Source organism: Cannabis sativa, chromosome 4 (genome assembly GCF_029168945.1).
Source record: "Cannabis sativa cultivar Pink pepper isolate KNU-18-1 chromosome 4, ASM2916894v1, whole genome shotgun sequence".
NCBI classification, from domain to species: Eukaryota; Viridiplantae; Streptophyta; class Magnoliopsida; order Rosales; family Cannabaceae; genus Cannabis; species Cannabis sativa.
In genome coordinates this window covers 32,770,514-32,794,365 of record NC_083604.1, presented here as the reverse complement: position 1 = coordinate 32,794,365, position 23,852 = coordinate 32,770,514, and the positions used below count along the sequence as shown (strand labels likewise).

The 23,852-nt window shown below is 40.0% G+C and overlaps 1 protein-coding gene across 1 annotated transcript; it reads right to left on the bottom strand.

The window, feature by feature from the left end:
- Positions 1-9,585: 9,585 nt before the first annotated feature.
- Positions 9,586-11,369, bottom strand: LOC115717912 (uncharacterized). Its single transcript, XM_061113664.1, has 3 exons — positions 10,973-11,369; positions 10,496-10,888; positions 9,586-10,355 (listed from the first exon to the last, which is right to left on the bottom strand). Exons 1-3 carry the CDS (start codon positions 11,367-11,369, stop codon positions 9,586-9,588), a joined length of 1,560 nt encoding a protein of 519 aa, XP_060969647.1.
- Between the last annotated feature and the right edge of the window lie 12,483 nt (positions 11,370-23,852).

Sequence of the window (23,852 nt, the reverse complement as noted above, 5' to 3'; positions counted from 1 at the left end):
TAATTTTGATAGCGTCTTCATCGTTGAAGGTTATGGTCGGCTCTCCTTCCCGTGGAACTTTGGGCCTCCTTTCTTCCACGGCCAGGATAACCTCTTCTTGCTCGTGCTGCACTGTTCGGGTATACCTCTCCCGAGCTTTGCCTGAATCTCCAACAATGTGTGGGCCTCCAACATTAACTTGCAGATGCCCATCTACCGGTGGAGGCAGCAAATCTTGGTTATTGTTGTCTCTTTGACCTTGATTGGTCTTCACATACTTCTGCATGTGTGGATTATTTTTCCTTATTATAAAATTCAATTTCCTGCTTCAAGTTGTTGTATTCGTTAGTGTTGTGGCCGTAGTCTCCGTGGAACCGACAAAACTGTTGGAAATTATTTTACCAGGATCTTAGATCTACTCACAAGTATGTTTATTAACATCCTAAATAAGAACTTTCTAAAACGATAAATTAAACACATATAAAGTTTAAGAAACCTTACATTGGGTGCAGCGGAATAATATGACTCCTTCCGTTCAGATATCTAGCCCTTGATTCCTTTCTGTAGCAGAGCATTATCAATATCTGAACCTGGATCTCTTTCTCTGAATCCTTGATGCTGAATCTCCTTTGCTGATGATCTTTCTTCACGATCTTTCTCACTATGATTGAGGTATTGCTTGATGTGTGTGGGCACTACTCTAATCACTAACGTAATTTCGAAATTCAAAGGAAGAGAAAGAAGAAGTGGCAGCTAAAGATAGGGAGAGAGAAAGCTCAGGTTTTTTGAATGAGAAGAAGTGTTTTTCCTGAAGCCTTCACTATCTATTTATAGCATTCCACTAGGGTTATATTTGAATTATATGGCATTAAAATAATGAAAAAATCAATTTAAAATACCTACAAAGGTGGCCGGCCATACACTTAGTGGATTGGGCCTTGTTTTTGCAATTTTGCAATTTTAACACCTTTTGTATTTGATTTTCTCAAAAATGCCAATTTCCTAATTCAACCATTTAAATGCCAATTCTAACTATTTAATAACTATAAATAATTATTAAATAATATTGTCATTTATCATATTTATTAATTGAACAATACAAAGTATCATAATTAACAAATATGCCCCTATAAACTCTTTCTTTACAATTTCGCCCTTACTTAGTGAAAATTTCACAAATAGACATAGTCTAACTTGTGAATTATAATTGATTAATCAAAACCAATTACATGAGTCTTACAAGCAATATTATCTCAACTAGTGGGGGGACCATGGGTCTATATAACTGAGCTTCCGATAAGTAGATCAAGAATTTAGCACTAAAATTCACTAACTTATTAATTCTTCGTTGAATCCACGCATAGAACTTAGAATTGCACTCTCAGTATATAGAATGCTCTATATGTTCCACCATATAGACACATCATTAGTTATCCATTGTTATAATCCTAATTTGATCAATTATCCTCTATATGAATGATCTACACAGTAAAGGGATTAAATTACCGTAACACCCTACTATGTATTTTATCCTTAAAACACTTGACCCTGTATAAATGATATTTCAGCTTATGTGAAATGAGATCTCCACCATTTATTTTCGTTTGGTCAAGCTCGAAGGTGATCATCCTTTGCTTACTATTCGCCAGATAGAAGCTATAGATTCCATGTTTATGCTACCGCTCCCACTCAATTGCACTACCGTGTTCCCAAAAAGTACGTATCACCCTGACCTAAAAGTAGGCTCAACTAACAATTCAAGGAACACGAATAGCCTTTCAAGATTGAGCCTAATCATAACAGGATTAAGATCATTTGATCTAGGATCAACTAGGGGATATTGACTTGAATAGATTTTTACGGTAAGTTTAATTAAATCTAAGTCAAAGTTCAATATCGGTCAATTCCGATGCATACTCCATGCATCCAACCTGAGCTTTACTTTAACCAATGTTCTGGAAAGAACATAGTATTTCTCCAAATACAAGTAAACTCTTGTTGTAGATTATCATATCAGTAAAACCCTGTGTTTGATAAATCTAGGAAATTTTATTCACATAGTCATGTTTACTTTCCAATGTGTTGACGGCACAATAAACAGGATCAAGTATGTGAAAAGGGTTTCAGATGAATTTATACATTATGTACATATAATCATGAAATAAATCATGTGAACCATGCAACATTAAATGTTATTTCTGATCTATATTAATAAGTAAATCTGATTATATTGAAATGAGTTTTATTTAGGGCATAAAACCCAACAAAAACTTTGTCATATCCCAATTTATGAGGGTTATCAGTAATTAAGCCTCATGATACGAAATGATTTTTTTTGCTTTCCCTCTATTTTTTACTTTCTCCATTCACCCAAAGCTCTCAAAGGCAAAAAAACCGATTTTCAAACAAATTTTTGTTCTGCCCCATTTGAAAGCTTCTCAAAACAATCGAGGCTATTCACAGAGAGGAGCATCGAATCTCAAGGTTAGTTTTTCGAATTTTCTTTTGAATTTGGTTTCTGGGTTCGAGAAAAGCCTTGCATTTCTGAATGTTTTTGAAATTTGGAGAGGTTAAAAATGCATGTTTTGTTGTAGGGGATACACATAGAGTTTTACTCCTTTGTTGGAACTAGGTAATCCCCAGAAGAAAACAGACCTGTAATTGGCATAACCGCAAATTTTAGGAACAATATTTTGAATATTCGCACTTTTTTGATTGCTTATCTTTTGAATACTCGCGAGTATTTGGATGAGCATCTCGAATACTCGCGTATGTACTTCCTTTAGGAATTCTGGAGACTTTATCACTTTTACTCGTTGTTTAGAACTTAGGGTTTTCTTTATATTCTCTGTGTATTTTGTTGTGGGAATACTGGTTAAGTCTTTCAAATGGTGGGTGTGTCGGCGTATTCCAATGCTCATGCGTGCGATCGCATGTTCGTTAAGGTACCGCGGTACACCCAACCATTTGCGACATATGCCAGCGTTCCCTTTTTCCATACAACCGTATATTTCAACTAGTAGGGTTGCTCGAAACAGTGAGGTGTTTCCGTTAGCCCAATGGTTATCCGAAGAAGGCATGCCCCTTCAGATATAGGAGATTCCTTAGCTGTTTCTTGATATGAACTGCTAGTTGGATATGCGTGATATACTCGCAGGTTGTGATTGGTTAGATTGCTCAAAACGGTGGGTGTTCCCCACTAACTTCAGGGTCATGCTTGAGGATGCATGCCCCTTGGGTCACTAGGTAACTCCCAGCCGTTTTTTTAGATATTCTTCTAATCGCACACTTGCGATTTTATGCCTTGGTGGGCTGATTGGATTTTTGCGAGATTCCGAAATAGCCTTCCAAGGAAATCTTAAATTTTTTTTATGCAGGTGAGGTCACTTGTATTGTTTTTCGCATATTCACCACACTGAAAAGATCTTCTATCTTTCAGATGAGCGACTTATCGGACAGCTAGATGCTCGACTCCAGAGGTAATGCTTTCGATGGCGACCAAGATCAGGAGGATAGCTTCATCTCGACCTCAATCTCAGAAATGGAGACTCCAATTGCTGAGCTGCGGAACCAGGCCCATTGTCTTCCACGAATAAAGAAAGGATGGTTCAGGAGCTCGCTGAGCTGGGGACAATCGAGATCTGTGATAGCGAGTCTACGGTGTCAGCTTGTGAACACCTTGTTCATTCTAGGCACGCTCCTGATGTCGAAACTGAGGAGATGGGCAAGAACTGGGAGATTCCTGACTGTGAGTCAGATGAGGAAGGAGATGCCGAAGGAAGCGGGACTGATTCAATGGACAACACGCAACTGAATGAGCCTTTCTCCTGCGAGGACTTGGTTTCAAGAGTTACCAAATTCGACTTGACCACCTTTTCAAGATTAAATTTATTGCGACTCGGTACCATGTGTCCTCACCCTACCCAAAGACCGCACCTTCCTTTTACTAACCCCGCAATGATACCCTCAGAGGACGTTGTAGTCTCCATTCCTATTCTTTGATGTGGAGTATTGATTCCTTTCCATCCATTCATCTCCGCTATTCTCAAGCGATAGGATGTGTCCCCTTTTCAATTGACTCTAAACAATTATCGCATAGCCTTAGGGTTTCATGCGATGTACATGGAGTACGTGCATAGGGAACCTTCAATGGAGGACTTTAGCTAATTTTACAATATAAAGAACGTGGGCCTTCACAACGATTTCTATTGCTTCAGCAAGTGGGCCACTTCTAAAATCAACGTGGTGGAAGGCATGGTCTCAAATATAGGAGATTGGAAATCTAAGTGGTTTTACATGTTTAAAGTACCAGGAATCAAGATTGATTTTAATCGTCGACCTAGTACGTCAGACACTTTAACACTTAGTTAATTTTCATGTTACCTTGTGGTATGGTCAAACACGCTCTTCCTTATTTTTTGTAGATAGATCGGCTCGACCCGTACTGGACCCGACTCGCAGAGAAGCCGCTGAAATTCTTGGAAGCCTCCCTGTTCAAGATCGCGATTGACGACTACTATGCATGACCTTGAAGTTGCGGGAACACAAGTTAATTCCAGAGAACGTCAGCCTTCATCGGGAGCCAGTGTACAAGGAGCCGTCTGAGAAGCAAAAGGAGAGGATAGACAAGCGTCTTTCTTAGCAGAATTCTTGACCGACATCAGGTAACATATTGCATATATATAGACTTATGCATTTGAATTCATTGTTATTTTAACTTATCTTTTCTTGTCCTCGCAGAGATGACTTTCTTGAAGCAAGCACCTGTTCTCAATCGCAAGCCAAAGACTGGAACAGCAGCGACATCTCCTGTCATTCCCCATAAAAGGAAAAGTACGTCGTGATTACTCCAGTTGTTGATACGTCTAAGAAGTTGGCGAGGTTCTCGCAAGACAAGGCGAAGAAAGTTGTGATCGATCTGGCTGTTCGAGCTAGCGATATCCTAACTCTTCAAGAGAAGTTCATGGGCGAGGAGTTCATGTCAAAGGTTGAGAGGACTCCTTCTGAGGATTGATGCCTCGTTCTGCAGAGTTGGCTTCGCAGTTCATTACTATGTTTTTGAGGGTGTTCGTTGCTGGTTCCAAGGATGTCGAGCTTTTAAAAAAGCAGAATGTGTAGCTTTAGGAGAACGTCAAGAAGCTAAAGCAGGATGCGACTACCAAGGACAAAGAGCTCGAGGAACTCCATAAGTCTAAGGAGCAAGTTGAACTTGACGCCAAAAACTCTCAGGCAAAGATTGAGGAGATATCTCGCGACTTGGAGGCCGAGAAGGAGAATGGAAAGAAGTAGTACAACCAAGAGGTCTCTGACTACATATACACAACTCATTCCAAGATTCTAGACTTCGACTTCTCGATCCTTGGGGCAGAGGCGGCTGAGATGGCTGAGGCTTTTCGAGCTATGTCACCCACGCAGACCCAAGGAGGTGGGGGAAATCTTTTTCCCAACGACGGTGATGTTGCAAATACTGAAGAAGTCGCTGACGAGGCTGCCAGTAAAGTCGCAGATGAATCCACTACTCCAACTGCCTCTACTGCTCCCAATGTTTAGCTTTTTACTTTAATATTACTTTTGCCAAACTTTTTAAGCAGTACACGGACTCGCGTTTTGTACTTAGACAAATTTATTATTATTGCCTTTTGAACAACATATATCCCTTCAGGGATATTTACTTATGTTATTATATACTCTTTTCACAATACACGGGTACTGGTGTCTTTTGTTTATCATCTCGATTGCGGTTTAATTACAGCTTGGTGTAAAAAATACTAAGGTAGGAAAACTTTGAAAGTGCGAGAAAGTTCATAACTCTTATTATAAGAAACAAATTAATCAATAGTACAAAGTTAGTGGGTTATATACCCCCTACATTTAGAATATTTATGTAGATAAATTGACTAAGTATAAATTCATAACTAGTACAAATGATACACTGCGAGTACTATTGATAATAAAAATTCAAGCTTTCGCCATTCCAGACTCTTCGAATTGCAGTTCCATCGAGTTCTGCAAGTTGATATGTTGCGTTACCAATTTCTTCACCGATGAGGTGTGGTCCTTCCCAGTTTTCTCCGAAAACCCCATGCGCTGGGTTTTTCGTGTTTGGCATGACTTTTTGAAGAACAAAATCCCCTACTTGCAAAATTCTTTCTTGACCTTAGAGTTAAAATATCGCGCAGTACGCTGCTGATAAGCCGCACTTTTCAGGTGAGCCTGGTTGTGTTTTTCTTCTAAAAGGTCAAGGTGGAGCAATTGTTTTTCTTCATTCTGGAAAATGTTGAAAACATCTCTTCGTAGGGAACCTGCCCCAACCTCGACTGGTATCATAGCGTCGCATCCATACGAGAGCGAGAAAGGAGATTCACCAGTCGTGGATCGGGGGGTTGTGTTATATGACCATAAAACTTGCGAGAGTTCTACTGGCCATACCCCCTTACGCTCTTCGAGTTTTCCTTTGATGGTATGCTTGATTATCTTATTGACGACCTTTGTCTGCCCATTGCTCTGTGGATAGGTGACTGTTGAAAACGCCTTTTTAATGCCAAATTCATTCCACAATTGTCCCATTTCCTTACAATCGAATTTCTTTACATTATTCGAGATAAATTTGTAAGGGATGCCAAATCGACAGATTATTGAATTATAGACAAACTTGCGTAGTTTGGCTACTGTAATAGTTGCAAGTGCCTTTGCCTCAGCCCACTTGGTGAAGTAGTTGACCGCGACTACGGCATACTTGACTCCACCTTTCCCTTTGGGTAATTCTTCGAATAAGTTGATGCCCCACATTGCAAAGGGCCAAGGACTTGTGATGGAGTGCAAGTGGCTCGGAGGTTGGTTGACATACATGGTTATACGCTGACACTTATCACATTTCTTGGCGAAGTTGAAAGCGTCTTGTCGCAGCGTCGACCAGAAATACCTTGCCGCATGATTTTTAAGGCAAGAGAATTACCTCCAGTATGGTTTCTGCAAATACCACTGTGCACTTCACGGAGGATATAATCGCACTCCTCCCCATTAATGCATTTGAGTAGCGGTTAGTTGAAGCTTCTGCGATAAAGTCTTCCATCATAAATGACATATCGAGCAGCTCGATATCGCAGTTTTCTTGCTTTTATTTTGTCTTCAGGCAAGACCTCCTTTTCCAAGTAATTCAATATCGGAGTCATCCATGTAACTCCTCTGGCAATGTCTATCTCCATTACTTCATCTCGACTCACCGTTGGATGAGTTAATACATCGACAGGATTTACATCGAGCAATTCAGCTTCTCTTCTTGAGGCCAAGCGGGCCAAAGCGTCTGCTCGTGAGTTATGAGCACGCGGTACTCGAGAGACAATCACTTTTTTGAATTTCTACAACAACTCCCATGTTATGGCGAGGTACTTAGCCAAACGCCTGCCTCTGACCAGATATTCTCCATTTATCTGACATACGACGATTTGGGAGTCGCTAAAAGCCTATAAGTACTCGATCTTCATCTCTAGGGCGAGCTTTATTCCTGCGATCAAAGCCTCATATTCGACTTCATTGTTAGATGCAGAAAATTCAAATCGTAAGGCAGCGTGTACCTTAAAATTGCTGGGGCTAATGAGTATTATGCCCCCGCCGGAGCCTTTGCTGTTAGAGGCTCCATCGACGTATAAAGTCCATCCTTCGCCATTTGGTACATCAATATCAATTTTTTCTTCTATGAGTGCCACTTCAATACTTGGGAACTCGAGAATGAAATCTGTCAAGGCCTGTCCCTTAATCGCAGATCTTGGTTTGTACTTGATGTCGAACTGGCTTAGCTCTATTGACCATTTCAACAACCTTCACGATGCTTCTGGTTTTGCTAAAACTTGTCTCAAAGGGTAATTCGTTAAAACTTCAATGCTATGGGCCTGGAAATAAGGTCGCAATTTTCTTGACGCTATTACCAGGGCAAACGCCAATTTCTCCATTTGAGGGTAACGAGTCTTAGCGTCTAGCAAACATTTACTGACATAGTACACCGGGTATTGCCTACCTTGGTCTTCGTGGATTAGTACTGAGCTAATTGCATATTCAGACACCGCCAGGTAAATGGATAAAACTTCTCCAAGCATTGGTTTTGACAGGATTGGGGGCTGCCCCAAATGCGTTTTTAGTGCTTGAAAAGCTTCTTCGCATTTTTCGATCCATTGGAACTTCTTATTGCCTTTTAAGATTTGAGAAAAATATTTGCATTTATTAGAGGATCGTGATATGAAACGATTTAGAGCGGCGACTTTACCTGTCAGACTTTGGACTTCTTTTGGCTTAGTTAGAGATCGCATTTCTACTGATGCTTTAATCTTCGTAGGGTTTGCCTCAATTCCTCGCTGATTTGCCATAAACCCGAGGAATTTCCCTGAGCCGACCCCAAAGACACACTTAAGAGAGGGTTGACATGGTCTTCGGCATGTTTAGATTTTACGAGCATATCATTAACATACACTTCCATGGTGTCCCCAATCAAATCTGCAAACATCATATTTACCAGCCTCTGATACGTCGCACGTGCGTTTATCAAACCAAAAGGCATTTCCTTATAACAATACAAACCTCGATCTGCAATGAACGAGGTATGTTCCTGATTTGGTTCATACATCGGGATTTGGTTATATCCCGAGTATGCATCCATGAAACATAGAAGTTCATGACCTGCAGTGGCATCGACAAGTTGGTCAATGCTAGGAAGTGGGAAACTGTCCTTGGGACAAGCTTTATTCAAATTAGTGAAATCAACGCATGTGCGCCATGAGCCATTAGGCTTGGGCACGAGTACGGGATTTGCTAACCAGTTTTTGTAGAATGACTCCCTTATGAAGCCGCATGCCAAAAGGCGGTCTACTTCTTCCTTCAGCGCTTGGTACCTCGCGGGGTCCATTTTGCGGCGCTTTTGTTGGACACCTCGCACTTTGGGGTCAATGTTCAATTGGTGACACATGTCCTGCGGAGATATTCCGACCATGTCTGAATGTTTCCAGACGAAAACATCCCGGTTTTGCTTGAGAAAAGTGATAAGCTTTTCTCACTGTTGAAAAGTTAGCTTACAACCAATTTTCAAAACTTTATTATTATCTATTGGATCAGTAGGTACCTCGATAGTGTCTTCTGCGGCCTGGGCGGTTGCGGGGTAGTCGAGGATCCTAGGATCCAAATCTGGTTCGTCTTTATGCGATATTTCTTCTATTCTGAATACCTCCTATTGAGGAGGCGGTGCCTCTAGTAAGTAAATGACGTTAACTGACTTCTTTTCTGCGAGTTTTACTGCTGTGTTGTAGCATTCCCGCGAGTCCGATTGGACTCCTCGCACAGATCCTACTCCAGCGGGATTAGGGAACTTCATGGTGAGATGGTAGATGGATGTCACGATCTTCATCTCCTTCAGGATAGGTCGACCAATCACAGCATTCTATGCCGAGTGTTGGTCAATTACTGCGAAGTGAGCCATTGACTTGGCTACCACGGGTGCGGTTCCCAAAGTGATTGGGAGTTTTATCATTCTCTTTAATGCGATGACGTCTCCAGTAAAACCGCAAATAATTGATACCACAGGTCGCAGATCCTTCTCATGTAACCCATTTGCTTGAAGGCCTAGAAATTCAAGACATTCACGAAACTTCCATTGTCCACGAGTATGCCGTGGACATTATCTCCCTCAATGTTCGCGACGATGACCAGCGCGTCAGAATGTGTGTCGGGGACCCACCTCGCATCACTTTCCATGAATGTGATATCGTCACATTCCCTTTTGAATAGCTTTTCCGGCCGTTCACTCAAGTTGTTCACATTGGTGAGTGGCTTATCTTTGGCTTCTCTCGCATATCGCTCTTGCGATTTCCTGGAATCTCCTGCGATATGGGGTCTGCCAATAATAGTCAGGATATTGCGAGTAGCCCTCGAACCACTCGCATTTTGATTTTCTTCTTTGTCATCCGCTTGGGGATGACTTTCCTCATTTTTCTTGTATTTGTTGAACTTTCCCCGCCTGATTAGTTCTTCAATTTTGTCCTGCAAAAACCAACATTCCAGAGTAGTGTGACCAATATCTTTGTGGTATTTACACAATTTCGTAGGGTCTCTTTTATCGCGGTTTCCCCTGATTGGGGGAGGCTTTTTGAAGACCCCGTTCTTTTCTTCGATGGCGTAGATATGGTCCCGAGGGACTGCAAACTCTGTATAATTTACAAAGCGCGGACCACCTTTACTCTTCGGGGAGGACTCCTTCTTTGGAGGGGACTTGGCTAATTTTGGACTTCGCTGTCTCTGCGTACTGCGTCTTCTCAGAGTCCTTCCTCTGGAATTCTTCCCTCTAGGACTATGAAATCGTGACTGCGACACTGGTGACTTATTTTGTCTTTGCCCTTCTCTAACTCAACCAGAGAATTTTCAATCCTCTTATACGGCTCCGCCATAGCGAAGAACTCGACCAACGATTCAGGTCATCGAGCTTGCAGTTCTTTCTAGAAATCGGTTCTTGGCAGGACACCTGTTATCAACATACATAATAGCGAAGACTCGGGAGCCTTCTCTACTTTTGTTACCTCAGCATTAAATTGTTTAAAATAGTCTTGTAAAGACTCACCGGGTTCTTGCTTGATATTAGCCAGAGTGGTATAGGGTGGCCTATAGGTCATCGTGGCTTGAAAATGTGTGAGGAACAGGTCGACAAAGGTCTCCCATGTTAAGATAGATGCCTCAGGTAATTCGTTGAACCAATTGTGGGCATTCTCTTCCAACGTTGTCGCAAGAATGCGACACTTCGCAAGTTGAGGTACCTGATCTACTTCAATAATAGTATCAAATTTTTCTAAATAATCTATGGGATTAGTAGTAGCTTTATACTTTAGGGATTCGGATAACCGGAATCCCTTGGGCAGTCGAGTTTGTCGCACTTCTGCAGTGAAAGGAGAAGTCCCATGCAGCTTTTATATGGGCTTTCTCTACTGCTCGAGCATTTTTAAAGCTTGCAGAAGCATACCTTGATCGATATTCCCAGTTAAGGGAGTATTGGCTTGTGTTGCCGCAGGCGTCGTTACTACTGCGGCGATGTTTTCTCGGATATTAACCCCAGTAGTCGCAGCTGGTGCGGTAGGCAGGTTGATATGATTGTTTATGACCTGATCGCCCGCTCGGGGATCATGGGGCTTTTCGACATCCCGAGGCGTCTGGGAACGCGCCCTGAAGATAGCATTAAGGTGATCGTGGAGATCTCCCCTGTGAACCTGATACTGCCCTCCTTCTGGTGTTTCCACCATACTCGATCTAGTGTACCTGCTAGATGTGCGGCCATGAGAGGACGAGGAGGCGGATTCAACGTCGTTGTCTCGCGATTGGGGTGTGCTGCGAGTATTATGTCGTTCTGCATCCTCCTCCATCTGGGCCTCCTTATTAAGGTTTCTCGTAGACTGGTCCCTCGATGTGGGTTGGTTCAAATCAAGTTCCTCCTGATTGGCCCTACGTTCCCTGCGAGTACGATTATTACGACGTCTAGAGTTAGTTCCTGGGGGTTTTCTGTGCGAGTAGTAGGTACTCGGGGAGGACGTCAAGTCATGTTTTGTCCGTCAACCTCGGCCTCCAGAGCGCGTAGCTGGTCTCTCACAGTGCCCCGACCTACTCTGTCGTTGATCACGTCTACGGGAGGCACTCTGCCTCCTGACAGTGGGACTTTCATAATCCCAATATTGATGGATTCGTTGTTAAGACCTCTGTTTGCTTGGTTTCCAGCCATTATGATTCTCCTTCTAAATCAGCAATAAAGTATTTCTCGTTCCCACAGACGGCGCCAAATGTTGTTGATGGAATTTTACAACACCAAAATAAAAAATAACAATAATAATAAAGTAAGGAACAAGTGCGAGTATTCAACCTAGAATGGTGAGTACTCGAACAGGGAACACGAACAGTCAACAAAAACTAGAAATACAAAGAACACGAGGGGGTATAGTGATTCAATCAAATCACGATCTGCTTAGTCAACTGTTGCCAGGATTCAGTATGTCCCATTTCACGGTGGATCACTCCTTTATATACAAAGCAAGTGTCCTATCATTTACACAAGGATTGCATTCATTGTCAATCCGTTCGTACATTGATTTACAATAATTAATTTAAAAAACGTAAACATTAATAAATGAAGAACAGTTTCTATTCACTAAATACAACAATGTATGCGACTGATAATGTGCGAGTTGGTTGTTCATATTCTTGCGTAAGCTCGTGGACTTAGAATACATTCAACACTTAGTTGAGTCTAAGATGTTTGCGTTCTTGTAACCTCGCATTTACGGACATCGTATAACGAGCTGATAGAACCAAGACATGCGAGTCTATATTGGTTTATCTAGGCTGTTGGGTCATCGGGGCCAGCTCGCATCATAGAGAGTCGATCTCCGTGTTATTGCAGGAGGATCGAGGGGATACTCGCATATACCCTGGTATATGCGAGTTAAATCCGTTCCTTGGTCCTGCATAATGAGATTCGTACAAATGCGCCTAGACTTGGTCATATCCGCATCATCTCACTGAGTTTAGTTCAGGCGAGGTTTAATCTCGAGGAATCTTTCATTGACATCTCAGCTTTCCTCGGGGAAATTGAGTATACGTGCCCTCTAAACAAGAATCTGGTCTCGAGTTTCTAGGTGAGAAAAATCTCACTATAACATTCTGTATATCGTTGGAAAGCTCGTTCTGAGCTCTACATGTTAATGTGTATTGAAATGCCAATTATATGATTATGTGAAAGTGAATTTTGGGGATTAACCCTATATATGAAATCTCGAGAATTGTGACTAGGATTACTGTCACTTGTTCAGCACCCGTGGATTTGGAATCTTTACATACTTGGGACACCAAGTAATACAGTAGTTAGCACGTAGTGTTAAGCGCGGTGGCAATCATGTTTGATATTATAATTGTGATTTAATGAGGAACCGTGATTAGGGTTATTACCCTAAAGTTAGCGGTTACATAGTCTAGGGTTATTACCCTAGTGATTAAAAAGTTTTGTATATAATGCTATGCTTATAATGTTGAAATGTGTTCCAGGCATAATTAGGTTAGACTCGATAATTAGAACTGAGATAAACCATTCTAAGGCCTTATTGTAAATAGACGTGTGAGCGTAACACATGGGTGTATGCTACATAGAAATAAATAGGCGTGTGAGCGTAACATGCAAATCTATGTCACAATAATTGCAGTGGCATCAATAATTATGTGACATTTGTTTATTATGTATATCGATATTTATACTGTCTTGCTGGGCTTGGCTCATGGGTGCTCTACTGTGCAAGAAAGGATAAATCTGTCTGTAATCAGCCATGAGTGCGAGGATTGGCGATGGATCGTACATGTTCAGGAAATTGTAGATGAATCGGGTAAGGTCTACCAGCTGCTGCATTTTGTATTCTTGGATTTTGCCGTCTAGGTTGGCATGTAAGAGTAACTTGTAATATTTTGTGAAAATTTTTATGAGATCTCGAAACATGTTTAATATTATGGAATGATTTGTAAAGTTCAAATTATTACAAGTTATATTTAATTACGTAAGTTAATCAAAGTTTAAATGTTCATGCTCTTATTTTCTAGTAATCCCAGTTTAGTGGGATTAGGTTATATTATTGGTTGTCGTAGCGTGCTTCATTCTTAGGGCATTACACCAAAAGTGTTGGAACGATTAGAGGAAACCAAAAGAGTGTAAGAAGCTGCTATAACATTTCAACCAAGACGGTCCTTATGCTCCAAGAAGGAAATATAACAGAAGTCAAAACATCTTCTCAACCAGTACTAGGGGTGATTCGCGAAGAGGATGAACTAGATCTATGTTGGAAATTATTTTACCAGGATCTTAGATCTACTCACAAGTATGTTGTTTAAACATCCTAAATATGAACTTTCTAAAACGATAAATTAAACACATATAAAGTTAAGAAAACCTTACATTGATGCAGCGGAATTAATGTCTCCTTCCACTCAGATCTCTAACCCTCGAATCCTTTCTGTAGCAGAGTATAATCAAGATCTGAGCCCGAATGTCCTTCTTCTTCAAGTTTGATCCTTCACAGTCTTCCAATCTATGATTGAGTTACTGCTTGCTGTGTGTGGGCACTTACTCTTTCACTAGGGTCGAAATAGATGAAGGAGAAAAGAGGAGAGAGGGTTTCGGCCAGGTATAGAAAGTGGGGAAGGCTCAGTTTTTCTGAAGAGAGAAATTTCTGTCAGAAAGATGATCTGAAAACTTGTGATTTGACTGAGCCATCACTTTCTATTTATAGGCAACTACTAGGTTTAGGTTAGGATTTATTTGGCATTAAAATAATGAAAATATTAATTTGAAAAAGCATATTAAGTGGCCGGCCATGGTGTGTTATTGGGCCTCACTTAATTTTGCAGTTTTATCAAATTTTATCTCTATTTTCTCAAAAACGCCAATTTTTCCAATTCTAACCTTTGAAATGCCAAAACTAATTATTTAATAACTAAAATAGATTATTAAATAATATTTTCATTTAATTTAATTATTAATTAGACATATAAAGTCCATTAATAAATAAATAAACCTAGAAAACTCTTTTCTTTACAATTTCACCCCTGCATAGTGAAAATTCATAAAATTAGACATAGTCTAACTTTAGAATTATAATTGATCAATCACGAATAAAATAATGAGTCTTACAAGCAGAATGTTCTCAACTAGAATGGGGACCATGGATCTATATGCTGAGCTTCCAATAAGTGAACCAAATTTACCAAGTAAATTCCTACTTATTAATTCTTCGTTGAATCCACTCTTAGAACTTAGAATTGCACTCTCAGACTTATATAGAGCATATTGTATGTTCCACGATATCAATATACTATCTCATTTAACCATTGTTATAATCTTATTGTGATTTAAAGATCCTCTATATAGATGATCTACATCGAGATGGGATTTCTTTACCGTTCTCACCCCTCAATGTATTTTGCCCCTTAAAACACTTAGCTACCTGTAAATGGTGTTTAGTGATCTAATAATTAGTCAGTTAAACAAGAGCTCATCCATTTGCTTCTATTTGCTAAGCTCGAAGGGAATCATCACTTGACTTCTATACACCAGTAGAAGCTATAGATTCCATATTTATGTTCAGCACTCCCACTCAATCATACTATCATGTTCCCAAAATATACGTATCACCCTGACCCAAAAGTAGGCTTAACTAATAAATCTAAGAACATGAATAGCACTCCTGAGTTGAGCCTAAGCATATCAGCATTTAGATTCTTTTAATCTTAAGATCAAGTACTGATATTGACTTGGAAAGATATGTATAACGGTAAGTTTGTAATATCTTAACTTAGTTGCAATATCGGTCCAGTCCAATGTATACTCCATACATTCGAAACTAGTATACTTTACTAATGTCCTGGAAAGAACATAACACTTACTCCAAGTGTAAGTATACATCATCGCTGATTATCACATTAGTGTAAATCCAATAACACTGATGAAACAGGGACCAAAACTTTTGATACATATGATCACAATCACATTCCATTGTGTTGACGATACTGTAATTGTGAATAAACATATGATCTGGATTTAACTGATTTTGTGTGTATGAATGTAATAAACATATTAAACATATTAAACCATTAGCATGTAAAATTCATGCAAACATCAATCACTTCAAATTTCTTATATTGATAACTAATCAGATTGTAAAGAGTTTTATTTAGGGCATAAAACCCAACAATCTATGGGTAGGTTTGGAACGAACAATTGACCCTATTAAAGAGGTAGAATAAGTATGCATTGATGATGAATATCCCATTAAAGTCACCAAAGTGGGAAAGAATCTACCTCCAGCAGTTAGAGAAAAGATTGTCTCCACAGTCAAGGCAAATAATGATGTATAGGCTTGGAGTCATTCTGACATGACTGAAATCAGTCCCCGTGTGATTTGTCATGCACTGAACATAGATCCCAAGGCAAATCTAGTTTGACAAAAGTGAAGACCCCTAGATCCAGTGAGATCGGAAGTAGAAAAGTTAACCGACATCGGCTTCCTCAAGGAAGCTCTATATCCCATATGACTAGCCAATCTGGTTTTAGTCCCAAAGCCTAATGGACATGGAGGATATGTATATATTTTACAAACCTTAACAAAGCTTGCCCAAAATACTATTTTCCACTTGCGCACATGGATCAGATGGTCGATGCGACCTCGGGATACGAACTCTTAAGGTTCATTGATTCATACTCTAGTTACAATTAAATCAAAATGCACATGGCTAACTAAGAGCGTACAAGTTTTCAAACTAACAAAGACATTTATTGCTACAAGGTTATGCCCTTTGGATTGAAGAACACTGGAGCTACCTACCAGTGAATGGTTAATAAAATGTTCAAAAATGTACTGGGGAAGAACATGGAAGTGTATGTCAATGACATGTTGGTGAAATCAAAGACTTCCATGAGCCATAATGAAGATTTAGAAGAATCTTTTCATTATTCGAGAGTATGGAATGAAACTAAGCCCAAAGAAATGCTATAAGTGCCATATTAGTGCGAGAAGAAGGAAACGTACAACTTCTTGTATATTACATGAGCAAAAAATTGTTGGGCTCAGAGTCCAGATGTCCCATGAATGAAAAACTTTCCTTTTGCTTGCTAATTGCTTCATGGAAGTTAAGACCATACTTTCAAGCTCATACCATCAGGGTACTGACCAACCATCCTCTTTGTGAAGTATTACAGAAGTCAAAGTCATCAGGAAGACTCCTAAAGTGGGAAATGGAGCTTAGCGAGTTTGATATCAAATATCAGCCAAGAATTTTAATTAAAGGTCAAGCCTTAGCAAATTTCATTGTGGAATGCATGTGGATAAATTACAATCCTAAAATGCCAATCCCAGAGCATTAGAAAATATATGTAGATGGAGCATCAAATGAGAAGGGTTCAAGAGCCAGAATCATTCTAATTTCTCCTCAACAACTTCAGCTTCAAATTGCAGTCGAATTTGAATTCAAAGCCTCCAACTACAACGATAAACATGAAGCAATGATTGTTGGCTTGCAATTGGCTAAAGAGGTTGGCGCCAAGAACATTGACTTGTACGATGATTTGCAACTGGTTGTTAACCAAGTGTCTGGAGAATACCAGACAAAAGTCAAAAATATGGTTGGTTACGTAGGAAAGACCAGGGAGCTATTGCAACATTTTAAGCACTAGTTTGTGAAACAAATCTGTAAGGATAAAAATGCCTTTGCGACATACTAGCTAAATTGGAAATAGATCCAAAAATGGAGAAATACGGACTAGTCCCCATCCCCCATCTACTCACTCCAAGCACAGGGACACTGGGGGTGTTAGTTATTGATCACTTAACTTCTTGGATGACCACAATATTGAAAAATCTAGAATCAGGCACACTCTCGAAAGATAGACTTGCTTTGTGGAATATCCAATATTAAGCCCCCAAATAAGTGATCATGGATGTAAAGCTATATTAAAGAGGATTATCGATGTCGTATTTAAGGTGCATAGCTGGAACCGAGATAATCGTTGCCATGCATGAGATACATGAAGGATTTTGTAGAGATCACACATCTAGACCCAGTCTTTCTAAGAAAATCATCACAAAGGTTATTTTTGGCCAACCAGGAAGAAGGATTGCACTGAATATGTTCATTTATATGTTCTAGCAAAGTGGGTCACCGGTTCTTAAAGATGTTGCTATTTTGCAGAAATGAGAGACTCAAAACTCTTTATTTCTGAGTTAGTTGGAAATGAGAAATTCAAAGTTGTGAATTTGATTCCTTTGACTTCATAGATCATTGTCATTGTGAAAAACTAGACGGATGGTAAAATCAACATCAGATTCGTAGCACACTAGGCCATTTGTTAACCTGGGTGCTGGGTACTTACTTCCGAGCTCCTAGGATTTTGTTTTTGATACTTCCAAGGCTTCTAAACTTGAGGAGAAGGTCTCCTACCTTGTTTTGAGAATCCTAAATTCAATGGTTGCATCTGATTTGGCCTTTGAGAAATTGAAGGCAACATCCTAGGTTGATTGTCAACTTGGGCGCTGGGCCTAGCCCTAGGTCAACCTGTGCGCGCTGGAACCTAGGTAAGTGTTGTCATGCATGAGATACAAGAAGGATTTTGTAGAGATCACACATCTCGACTTAGTGTTTCTAAGAAAATCATTTGCCAAAGTTATTTTTGGCCAAACATTAAGAAGGATTACACTGAATATGTTCGCAAATGTTAGCAATGGTAACGTTATTCTAAGGTCCTAGGAGCTCCACCAACAGAGTTAACCCTCATGAACAGTCCTTGGCTATTTTCTATTTGGGGTGTAGACTTACTGGGATCACTTCCAACTAGAACATAGTAACTTCCAAAAGGAGGAGTCAAATTCGCCATTGTGGCTATTGACTACTTCACCAAATGGGTGGAAGCTGAACCCATGAACATAGTAACTTCCAAAAAGGCCTTGGACTTCGTAATCAAAAACATCGTGTGCAGATATGGACTTCTACACAAGATAGTGTCTGATAACGAAAAGCAATTTGACAGTGATCAATTCACTAACTATTGTATCAAGCACGAAATCATCAAAAACTTTTAAGCTATTGCATGACCTCAAGCAAACAGACAAGTGGAAGCTATCAACAAGATTTTGATGACAACCATGAAAAAAAAGCTTCAAGCTTATTATGAATGGTTTCTGGAAGAACGTCCAAGGGTTCTTTGGGCTTGTAGAATAATTGAAAGAACTTCAATAGGTCACACTCCGTACTCTATGACAATATGGATGCGAAGCAGTAATCCCAGTTGAATCCATAATGCCTTCACATAAGAGAGAAGCTCACGACACTACTCGAAACCATGCTTTACTTCAAGAATCTTTGGATCTAATTGAAGAAATTTGAGATTAGTCACAAGTTCAACTTAAAATGTACCAATAAAAGATCGCTAAAAACTTCAATTCCAAAGTCAAAAGCAAAAGATTTGAAATTGGTGATCTAGTTTGGAGAAGTGTATTTCCAGCCTCTCAGGAGCCAGGATTGGGGGTCTTAGGACCAAACTAGGAAGGTTTGTATGACGTTCAAGATAGAATTGGTGATGGAACCTATCACTTGAAAATGCTAGATGGATTAGAAATCCCAAGAGCATGGAATGCTGACCACCTGCTTACCAAACTAGGAAGGTTTGTATGACGTTCAAGATAGAATTGATGATGGAACCTATCACTTGAAAATGCTAGATAGATTAGAAATCCCAAGAGCATGGAATGCTGACCACCTACTCCGATACTATCAGTAAACTGAGGGTGGCAAGATTACTTTTCTTTTTCTTTTCTTTGATTTTTATTTTATAAGTTTAATTTCCATGGACTCCTCAGGGCATGAACCATTTGAATAAAACAAGAAGGGATTTCCATTTCATATTCAGTTTTTAAAAGTTTTGTCTTCTAACAAGTGATGAAAAGTCTAAACTCTTAATCTCTTAGGGGTAGGATACAATATATTGTTAGATGTTATACCTCTTCTATAAGAATAACTAAATTAACAACAAGTATAAGAGTAGGAAGTATCTTCTGAAACTTGAGCTCCAAGGAACTGGAAGTAAGCCACTGCCTTATTATACTTAAAATTAATTTAGCGCACTTCATAATTAACTCAAGTTAATTTAATTTAGAATTTTAGGCTTCATAATTAACTCAAGTTAATTTAATTTAGAAGTTTAGGCTTCATGATTAACTCAGGTTAATTTAACTTAGTACTTCAGGTTTCATAATTAACTCATGTTAATTTAACTTAGAAGTTCAGGCCTTGTAATTAACTTACCTTAATTTAACTAAGTTGTTTAGGTTTCTTAAATAACTAATATTCAAGTTAATTAAGTATTTAAGTTTAAAAAGTCGTAGAACTAATGGACACTTACTAAAAAGTTTTGATTTTCTCGAGTAATTAATTACTTTAGGTTAATTAAATATTTAAGTTTCAAAATTCTTAAGTAAAAGATACATATCAAAAATTTTCTAAAAGTATGCTGTTAAATTACAAAGGTTCAGGCCATTGGAATCATGTTCCAAGGAATTAAAAAAATTGTTTAAAAGAAAAGTCAAATCTAAGCATTTAATCGAAAGCCCAAAGGTTCATGCTTTTAGAACCAGAACCTCAAGGAGTTGGAAATAAGATTAAAACTTAGTAAATTCAATAGATGAAACCACAAATATCTATATAGTTAGTAAAGTATACAAATATCCAAAATGTGATCACATACTTAAAAGCCCTATGGTAAGGGCATACAAATTGTCTCTATATACGCAAAAAGGGGGATCCCTATCCCCCAAAGCTTAATAACAAAAAAAATAGTAAGAGTTGGATAGAATTCGGTCAAGGCATGACCAGTTGGTGGTTGAGTATCAACTGGCTTAACATGAGTAGAGACCTTTGGGACTGAAGAATTGACTATTGAAGGAGCGTCAATTGCTGAAAGAGCTGGGTCTTCTAAGTTCTCTCCCTCCAGGGGAAAGTTCCAAGATCGACCACCTTTATTCCCCTCGCTGCTTTCTTGGCTTCTTTGGCTTTAGCTAGTTGAAGGACTTGAGGCATCAATTGTATTTAATCTTCATCATATAGAAAATCCATCACAGAATTGTTAAGTTTCCAAATGCGTATAGAGAATACACGAAAGACTGCTTCAACACTCATGATGTCCTAGCCTCCTGGTCTTACTTCTCCTAAGTCATTTTCTGAATTTGGCCCTCTAACTCTAAAGTCTTTTTCTCAGATACCTTACGAGCCTATTGTTCTTAAGCCAAGGTTTTCTTGGTAGAGCTTAATTCAACTTCAATTTCCTCAACCTTTTTAAGAGCACCCTTCTCAACTTCCCCTACCTTCTGCTGCAAGTTTGAATAAAGTTTCACCTTCCTCTCTAGAGTGATGGTAGAAATAATCTTGTCATCTAGAAGTTGAGATTTCTTGTCATACTCTTGAGACAGAAGGGTTGCCTTAGCTCTGCGTGTTTGAGGTTCTGCTTAGCTTGCTTTAAATCTACCTCCAAGTCACTAATTCGAGAGAGAGCCTGCGTGTATTTCACTTTGTATCTATCTCCATGTTCTCTCTCAGTCTTGGTTGCCTTCTTTTTATAAACAACAACTTTATCTAGAGATTCATTTACTCTTTGCTTAATAATGGACTCCATCTTGGCATTGGCATATGCTAAAGCTTTTATAGCCTCTTCTCTCCTCTGTTCAGCATTGGTGCGTTCTAACTTCAACAGTTCAAGTTCATAGGCTAGCTTGTTAACCAAAGTGCAACTCCTCTTTGCCATTAGGCTAACCTGTAAAAAGAGATATGAATGAATCAGATAAATAAAGTAGACAAATCTTTTGCCTTAGACAATTTAAGTGAAAGTTAACTTCCAACATTGACTTGGGTCCTCATAGTATCTTTCATGTTGATAGGGTCCCCACTCACCATCATCGTAAACCTGTAAGTACCAAGCTTGCAACTGGTGGTTGCACTTTGTTATCCCAAATTTTGCACTTTAACGTGGCATCAGGAGAATGGTGACACGTGGAGTCCACTTGGAGCATCTTCTCAGAAGAATAGAGCGAGCAGGATGCCTCGCTGGCACATCCAGGATCAGATATCCAGCAGTCCGTGTAGAGCACTCAATACTTAGCGAATTCAGCTTTCGCATTATGAGTCATCAGCTCAATCCCTATAACTCAGGGATCAACTTACGTGGATACGACATACACACGATCCCACTATCAGTGTACTCAGCCTCAATCCCACAATCCTTGCATCCAGCAATGATCACACGATTTTTCTGTTTATGCGCATTGTAACGAGAGAGGAAACTCTTCCTCCTCAAGTTTCCTAGCCCTATAAATAGTGAGGAATGTTCACTGGGTAAAAGGACCGAGAGATTAAAAGTCGATATGCAGCTAAGCTAAGACTATATTATTAACTAAGAATTATATATTCAGAGATACTGTTGTAAGAGCTATAAGAAAAGGAATATTCTTCCTTGTTCTTAAGTCAATACAAATAACAAGGATTAGGCTATTACCGAACTGCTCGGGGCTGAATCTCTATAAAATTCCTGTGTCTTATAATTGCTCCATTATATATTCATTACGACATATCGTTTATCGCTTATCAAAAAGACTCATTGTCGTTGGCTAAAAGCGAAGTCAATATTTTGGTGCTTTCATTGAGAAAAGGATCACAAATCGCTCTTGTCGACATTCAACACGATGGTGCAAACTCGTAGAGGCCTGTCTGACCCAGCGAATTCACAGACGCTGGATCCGACATTGCAAGACCCAAGAAGTTCAAGGGTCTGCTGTCAATCCTGGACAGACAAGAAGTGTGGTGAATGGTGAAACAGCTCCTGTTACTGAAATTGCGCCTGGTGTGCAAGAGACTGGGAATAACAGTTTCGCACACAGCCAGGGCATTCATAACACGACTATTCCGCCTGGAACCAATGCCCAGACGACCATCAGAGATGCAACCGAATTGTAAAATCTCCGTGCTGCGCTCGGACTCATGCAGAGTCATAGCAACACTCTGCATCATGATCAAGATGAACTACGTGCTGCAGTGAATCTCACGTTTGACGAATAGGGCGCATGTTCGCTGAATGGAGAGACAAAGAGATGGAGGCATTAAGGGCTCACCATGCAGAGATCGAAGATCGTAGTCGGCAAGCGACCGTGCTGATACGAAGAGCCTACCAGACTGTAGGTCAGCAAACGTCAAATGTCATTCCCCTAGGAGAAACTGAGGATGACCCGACGATGAATACCTCCCAGACAACCAATGGTCAGCCGTCCAATCCCCGGTCACGAGTTCCACCCGTGGGCCAAGAGGTAGGCGGGCAGACCTTGTCCGGGAATTCATCAGGAGGACCCATACCTGACGGATCCAATCAGAATAATGGAGTTATTCCGCCTGCCAACCAAGCCAATGAACCGCTAAGACAACCAGGCTCTTCTGTGTTTGATAGGCTGGGAACGACCCATGACCTAAGGGACGATCTAAACAGAAGAAGGGGAACAGACGAGTAGAATATTGCAACGATCTTGCAGCCCAGAGTCCATACTCACATCCTCGCTGAGAAAGACACTGACGTAATCCAAACCGACCAAAATGCCGAACAAGTCAGCCAAGTCGTACAGGCACAGCTTGACGGGTTGAAGAATATGTTTCATGGCATGGCTGGATAGCGTAACAATGATCTTGAGTTGGATCGTGCTCATGGAACTCCCTTCTCACCAGAGATCAATCTCCTGACACTACCTCACAAGTTCAAAATGCCAACGTGGAAGATGTACACTGGGAGACAAGATCCTCTTTCCCATCTCAAGTACTTCGAGATGCAAATGGATTTACAAGGAGTACTACGGAACGTATACTGTAGAATCTTCCCCGCCACTCTGTCAGAAGCCGCAAAGCAATGGTATTTCAAGTTGGCTCCTGGAAAGTTTAGTTCGTGGAAAACCTTCTCTTCGGAATTCCATGCACAATTCTCTTCCCCACGTCAACTCCCATTGCATCTAGGAGATTTGATCGAAGTAAAGCAACGACTAGGCGAGCCACTCTGGGCATACATCAGCAAATTCATGATGGAAGCGACCAAAGTCTCACGGGTAACCGAAGATGTAAAGTTATCCATGATACTAGGGGGCATTGAAGTCCTTGGTGAACTATGGAAGGATATAAGGAAGAACGGGCTGGTTGACTCAATGAGTGATTTCCTCAACCGAGCTGAAGGCTTCATCAAGCTCCAAGAAGCCATTCAACGAGCAAAAGGTGAACAAAAGCCAGGAAAAACGAAGGCTCCTTCC

Excerpts from the sequence above, each read along its gene's own strand:
- LOC115717912 (XM_061113664.1), bottom strand. The coding sequence starts at position 11,369 with ATGGAGGAGGATGCAGAACGACATAATACTCGCAGCACACCCCAATCG. Across the intron at positions 10,889-10,972 it reads AACTGGGAATATCGATCAAG|AAGTGCGACAAACTCGACTG; the intron begins GTATGCTTCTGC and ends CTTTCACTGCAG. Across the intron at positions 10,356-10,495 it reads TCCCGAGTCTTCGCTATTAT|GGCAAAGACAAAATAAGTCA; the intron begins GTATGTTGATAA and ends GAGTTAGAGAAG.